Source organism: Mandrillus leucophaeus, unplaced genomic scaffold, assembly GCF_000951045.1.
Source record: "Mandrillus leucophaeus isolate KB7577 unplaced genomic scaffold, Mleu.le_1.0 Scaffold29, whole genome shotgun sequence".
Taxonomy (NCBI): domain Eukaryota; kingdom Metazoa; phylum Chordata; class Mammalia; order Primates; family Cercopithecidae; genus Mandrillus; species Mandrillus leucophaeus.
Window position 1 is genome coordinate 445,215 of NW_012103031.1, and position 6,305 is coordinate 451,519.

General features: G+C 51.9%; 1 protein-coding gene across 2 annotated transcripts in view; it reads left to right on the top strand.

The window, feature by feature from the left end:
- Positions 1-2,188: 2,188 nt before the first annotated feature.
- Positions 2,189-6,305, top strand: part of ACTL6B (actin-like 6B) — a 12,554-nt gene continuing 8,437 nt past the window's right edge. The window contains exons 1-4 of one of the 2 annotated variants that reach the window (XM_011985672.1): positions 2,189-2,320; positions 2,752-2,828; positions 3,044-3,209; positions 3,512-3,612. In XM_011985672.1, the coding sequence (XP_011841062.1) occupies positions 2,296-2,320; positions 2,752-2,828; positions 3,044-3,209; positions 3,512-3,612 (369 nt within the window). In that variant the 5' untranslated portion in view covers positions 2,189-2,295. The remainder of the gene's footprint in view (positions 2,321-2,751; positions 2,829-3,043; positions 3,210-3,511; positions 3,613-6,305) is intronic. The other variant, XR_001006656.1, reaches the window with a different exon arrangement.

Genomic DNA, 6,305 nt, shown 5'->3' on the forward strand with positions numbered 1-6,305 from the left:
GTGGGTCGTTCATTTGAGGTCAGGAGCTCGAGACCAACCTGGCCGACATGGTGAAACCCGGTCTCTACTAAAAACAATACAAAAAAAAAAAAAAAAAATAGCCAGGAGTGGAGGCACGCACCTATAACCCCAGCTACTTAGGAGGCTGCGGCAGAAGAATTGCTTAAACCTGGGAGGGAGATGTTGCAGTGAGTCGAGATTGCACCATTGCACTCCAGCCTGGGTGACAGAGGGAGACCCCGGCTTAAAAAGAAAAAAAGAAATGTAAGCACTTTAAGAAATCCACCCAATTCCTCCAGGCCTCAATGGACTGACCTAGGGTCACTCTGGAAAAATCTCACTCTCTCAGCGCCTGAGTCAGCCCTCTCCCCTACAGCTGACCACTCCCGCTGAAACCTGGACCCTTTCAGTCTTAGAAGCCAAGTCGGAACTTGGAACCAACCCTAGGCATTGCAATGCCACTGTCATCAGTAGGTTATCCATGAGCCAGTTCAAGCCATCTGTCCTTTGGCCGGGGAGGGGTGGAGTCTCTTCCAGGGTGGGCATGTGGTGAGCAGAGAACCTTCAGGGGCATGCGGACCTCACATAGTATCCTCTTCCTGTGCTATCTCTGGTCTCAGAGCTCCCTCGCCCCCAGACAAGTAGATGGGCACACACTCAACACACACAAGCATTCATATGTGCATATGTACACACATGCACCCATACGCCAACACACATAGACACATACATACAGACACATGCACCCTCACATAAGAGTCCCTCGGCTACCCCAAGTTGTCAGAGCTGCTCCTTTGCCTTTGCTGCCAAAACTGTGGTGCCAGGAGCCCAGAAGAACCTGGGATCCAAGCAGTAGAAAACCCTGTTGTTAGTCCGGTGCTGCGGCTGACACCTGTAATCCCAATGACTCAGGAAGCCAAGGTGGGAGGATCGCTTGAGGCCAGGAGTTAGAGACCAGACTGGGCAACATAGTGAGGGCCCTTCTCTAAAACAAGCAAACAAACAAAAAAAAAACCAGGTGTGGTGGTGTGCACCTGTAAGTCCCAGCTACTCAGAAGGCTGAGGCGAGAGGATCACTTGAACCCAGGAGTTCAAAGTTACGGTGACCTGTGAGCGTGCCACTGCACTCTAGCCTGGGTGACGGAAGACCCCAATTCAAAAAGAAAAGAAACAAAAACCCTTTTGTTGATAAATGCCTCCTTAGGAAAATAGGCGCTGAAGAGAGAGAGAGATGGAGAAAAGAAGCTAAAGCCAGGTGGGCTGAATGCCTGTGTGTGAACGTATGTATACATGCGTAAGCATGTGTACACATGTATAACGCCCAGGTACTGGGGTGGTGGGGGTGGGGGGGGAGCAAGGCAAGGAAAAGAGGGGCCAGCGAAAGACAAAGGAGGGAAGTTGGACACGGTGGCTCATGCTTTTAATCCCAGCACTTTGGGACATTGAGGCCAGGACTTCAAGACCAGCCAGTCTCTAAAAAAAAAAAGAAAAAAAAAGAAAAAAACAGAGAGAGATGGAGACACACCCCCACCCCCTCTGGTCCCTCTCTTAATCTTCCCTTCCCTCCCTCTCCTGGCAATTCCATTTAGGCCCGGGTGTGGCAGAACCGGGCTCAGAGCAGCCTGAAGATAGATGACCCTTCTGGGGAGTGGAGCTCTCTCCCCAGTCTTGCTTTAAAAAGTAGGGGGGTAGAGGTCGGGCATAGCACTTTGAGAGGCTGAGGTGGGAGGATCGCTTGAGGCCAGGAGTTCAAGATCAACCTGAGCAAGACCCTGTCTCCATAAAAAATTTTTTTTTAATTTGCCAGGTGTGCTGGCACCTGCCTGTAATCCCTGCTATCTGGGAGGCTGAGGAGGATCGCTTGAGCTCTGGAGTTCGAGACCAGCCTGGGCAACGTAACAAGACCTCTGTTTCCACCAAAAAATTTAATAAAAACAAAAAGCAAGGGGGTAGGGACCTCATCAGTCGTCCTGCAGAGTCTTGGTCTCCGCCTCTGCCCTGCTCTCCTCTCTGCCGCCCGTTCCTTAGCGACGGTCTCTAAGTCCCTGCTAGGCGCCCCCTGCCCCATCTCCTCCTGGTCGCCTAACGGAGGGTATCTTCCCCTTTAAATCCGCGGCCCCCGGTCCGGTCATTGTCTCGCCTGGCAGCCAATCGGCGGCGCCGTTGGGGGCGGGGGATCCGGCCTCCCAATTGGTCGCCGCGCTCCCCGCCCCGCCAGGGATCCCGGGAGCTGTCCGGCCGCCTCGGTGCTGATCCCGCCGCCGCCCACGGGCCGCTAGCAGAGCAGAAGGCACTATGAGCGGGGGCGTCTACGGCGGAGGTGAGCGAGCCTCCGGCCCCCTGCGTTCCGAACCCGCGCCATCCATCCGAGCTCTGGGCACCCCGGGGCCTGTCACCTCCGCGCATGAACGGGTCCAGTCCCAGGCTCGGGTCTCCCGCCTCCCCTGCGCTCCGTCCTCGTGCGCACCGGGCCGAACCTCTCTACCTTACAACCCACCTCCACCTGGCCCCGGCCCCTTCCTTTCCCGTCGGGAGGGTGGCCTGAGCAAGGCCAGTGGGCAAGAAGGGACCCTGGCGGTATGATGCCCCCACCCCCAGTCCCAGGAACTCAGACTCCAGGCCCAGTTCCCACCGGCTCCAGACTGGTGTTGAAGGTGGCGAGTCTGTGGCTCTGCCCTGACTTTCTCTCGGAACTACCTAGCGGGAAAAACTTCGGGGGAGGTCCCCTTACAGGCCTGTCTCCCCTCACAGATGAGGTGGGGGCGCTGGTCTTTGACATTGGCTCCTTCTCAGTCCGCGCTGGGTACGCTGGGGAGGACTGTCCCAAGGTGAGCCTTCCAGTCTCCTCTCTAAATCCTAGGGGCTCCGGACCCTTCTTCAGGCTTTCCAGTGACCCAGGGCTCTCCCAGATCGCCCAGAAGCTCTGCTGAGCGGGAATGTGGGAATAAACCCAGGGGCGGGCTGAGGACCCTGCCGTGGGGCTGGACAGGGGCAAGAGGGTGACCCCTCTCCTGCCGATCCTCCCCCAACCCTTCCCCACCAGGCTGACTTCCCCACCACGGTGGGGCTGCTGGCCGCGGAGGAGGGGGGCGGGCTGGAGCTGGAGGGGGACAAAGAGAAGAAAGGGAAGATATTCCACATCGACACCAATGCCCTGCACGTGCCTCGGGATGGAGCGGAGGTCATGTCGCCCCTCAAGAATGGCATGAGTAAGGGGCCCCCACCCATCACCTCCTGACAGATAGGGAGCCCACTCCCCACGATCTGGGACATAGCAGCCCCCACTCCCCAAAGAGTCTTCCTTGCAGCCCCAGGGTTCTTCTCGCTGCCAGGGTTCTTCTCGCTGGGTTCCCTTCCCAGGGGCCCACCAGGTTTCTGGGAAGGGGGGACGTTCCCCTGGACCTGGACTCACTGACCCTCCTTTGGGCTTGGCCTTTCTCCCTCATTTTCTTCCTGTCCCTGACCTCTGCCTGCCCTCTTGCCTTTCTCCACTCTGCTCTCCTGGCCCCAGTCGAGGACTGGGAGTGCTTCCGAGCCATCCTGGATCATACCTACAGCAAACACGTCAAGTCTGAGCCAAACTTGCACCCCGTGCTCATGTCCGAGGCCCCGGTGAGTGCCTCCTGCCTTCCCATGTCCAACCCCGATCTCCACTGCACCTGCTTCCCACCATCCACCTCTCCTCCTCTCCCCTCAAGCCACCGATGTCAGCCACTTCCCTTCCCTTTTCAGACTCCCCTTACCCATCCCAACCACTTTCCTTGCTTCCTAAGTCTCCATCCCTCCTGCTCTCTTCTTGTTCTATCTACTCTGCTGCCCTTCTCCATCTCCAAGTCCTTTTTTAATTTTTTTTTTTTTTTTTTTTTTTGACACAGAGTCTCACTCTGTCACCCAGGCTGGAGTGCAATGGTGAGATCTCAGCCTCTGCCTCCCGAGTTCAAGGGATTCTCCTGCCTCAGCCTCCCGAGTAGCTAGGATTACAGGCACCTGCCATCATGCCTGGCTAACTTTTTGTATTTTTAGTAGAAATGGGGTTTCGCCATGTTGGCCAGGCTGGTCTCGAACTCCTGACCTCAGGTGATCCACCCGCCTTGGTCTCCCAAAGTGTTGGGATTACAGGCATGAGCCACCATGCCCAGCCTCCAAGTACTTTTTAGACCTTTTAACTTATTATTATTTTGGTCAACATTGGTGAGCTGGGGATGTGGGCTCACACCTGTAATCCCAGCACTTTGGGAAGCCAAGGCGAGAGGATCACTTGAGCCCAGGAGTTCGAGACCACCCTGGGCAATATGGCAAGACCCATCTCTTTTATCAAAACAATAACAATTTAAAAAATTTTTAAACTGCATTTTTAAAAATGTTCTTACCCATATCCTTATAGATTCCTCTTTATAGAAGCAACTGCTTTTCTCCTTTTTAGCTAATTTTGGGGGTATTTTCTTCCATATCTCTAATATTACACTTAAATTGCTGCCTGTGGAGTTTTTAGTTTTAGATATTATCAATGAATTTTCCACTCTAGAAAATGATCACTTAGCTCTTTTTTCCTCCCCAGCCTATGCCACAACATATTTCTATTACCCTCAAGTACAGTGGGTTTTGTTGTTGTTTTTTTTGTTGTTGTTGTTGTTTGGGGGTTTGTTTGTTATTTGTTTTTGAGATTTTGTCTCAAAAACAGGGGCTCCGCTCAGTTTATCACCCAAGTTGGATTGCAGTGGCACAGTTCTGCAGCCTTGGTCTCCTGGGCTCAAGTGATCCTCTCATTTCAGCCTCCGGAGTAGCTGGAACTACAGGCATGAGCCACCACGCCCAGCTGATTTTTAAATTTTTTGTAGAGACAGGGTTTCACCATGTTTTCCAGGCTGGTCTTGAATTCCTGGGCTCAAGCGATCTGCCCGCGTCGTCCACCCAAAATGCTGGGATTACAGGTGGGATCCACTGCACCCAGCCCAGTTGTATTTTAGACTTTGAAAGAAATCAATATTCAGTATTTACACTCTTTTTAAGTTAGAAATAATTTTAAGAGAATCTTTTGTAGAGATGGGATCTCATTATATTGCCCAGGCTGGCTTCAAACTCCTGTGCTTAAGCGATCCTTCTACCTCAGCTTACAAAGTGCTGGGATTACAGGCATGAGTCACTGTGCCCAGCCCAAGATTTACATTTTTATTACTATGTATGCTAATCAGGACTGAGACAGGCAATATACACTATGATCACTTTTCCTTTCTTGTGCAACTTTTTGTTTTCCTAGAACTGGAAAAAAAAATGTGTTCAATTTTTTTTCTTTTTTTTGAGAGGGAGTCTTGCTCTGTCACCAGGCTGGAGTGCAGTGGTGCAATCTCGGCTTACTGCAAGCTCCACCTCAGGTTCAAGCGATTCTCCTGCCTCAGCCTCCCAAGTAGCTGGGACTACAGGTGTGCGCCAGCACACCCAGATAATTTTTGTATTTTTAGTAGAGACAGGGTTTCACCATGTTGGCCAGGATGGTCTCGATCTCTTGGCCTCGTGATTCACCCACCTTGGCCTCCCACAGTGCTGGGATTACAGACAGGCCACCACCACCAGCCCTGTGTTTGGTTATATTTGGTCTGGTTTTCTATCTACTTAACAGTGTGAACCCTAAATTATTCATCAATTATATCTTTTGTCAAGACATCAGTTTCATTAGACATTTTATCAATTTCATCTTCTTGAAGAAATTTCTTCAGGAGCCCACTGACCTGGTCCAGTTTGCACTAGTAGCCCTCTGCCCGGGGACAGACCTGTTGCGCTGGTATTTCCCTTCACCATCATCTCATAGAATCCTTTTGCCTCTGTTCTGGTCAGAAGTTCTGTTTCCTGTACTTGACTCCTTTTCTTGACTCACTCTTTTGTTTTCATGGAGCAGGTCCTTCAGTAACTGCCTTAGAAAAGTCATGAGAGGCCAGACACAGTGGCTCACTCCTGTAATCCCAGCACTTTGGGAGGCCAAGGTGGGAGGATCACTTGAGCCCAGGAGTTTGAGACCAGCCTGTGCAATATACTGAGATCTTATTTCTACCAAAAATATAAAAATTAGCTGACCATGGTGGTCATGCCTGTAGTCCCAGCTACTCGGAAGGCTGAGGTAAGAGAATCGCTTGTATCTAGGAGGCAGAGGTTGCAGTCAGCCTAGATCATGCCACTGCACTCCAGCCTGGGCGACAGGGTGAGACTCTGTCTAAAAGGAAAAAAAAATTAATAATCTAAAAAAAAAAATTTTTTTTTGAGATGAAGTCTCGCTCTTGTTCCCCAGGCTGGAGTGCAATGGCGTGATCTTG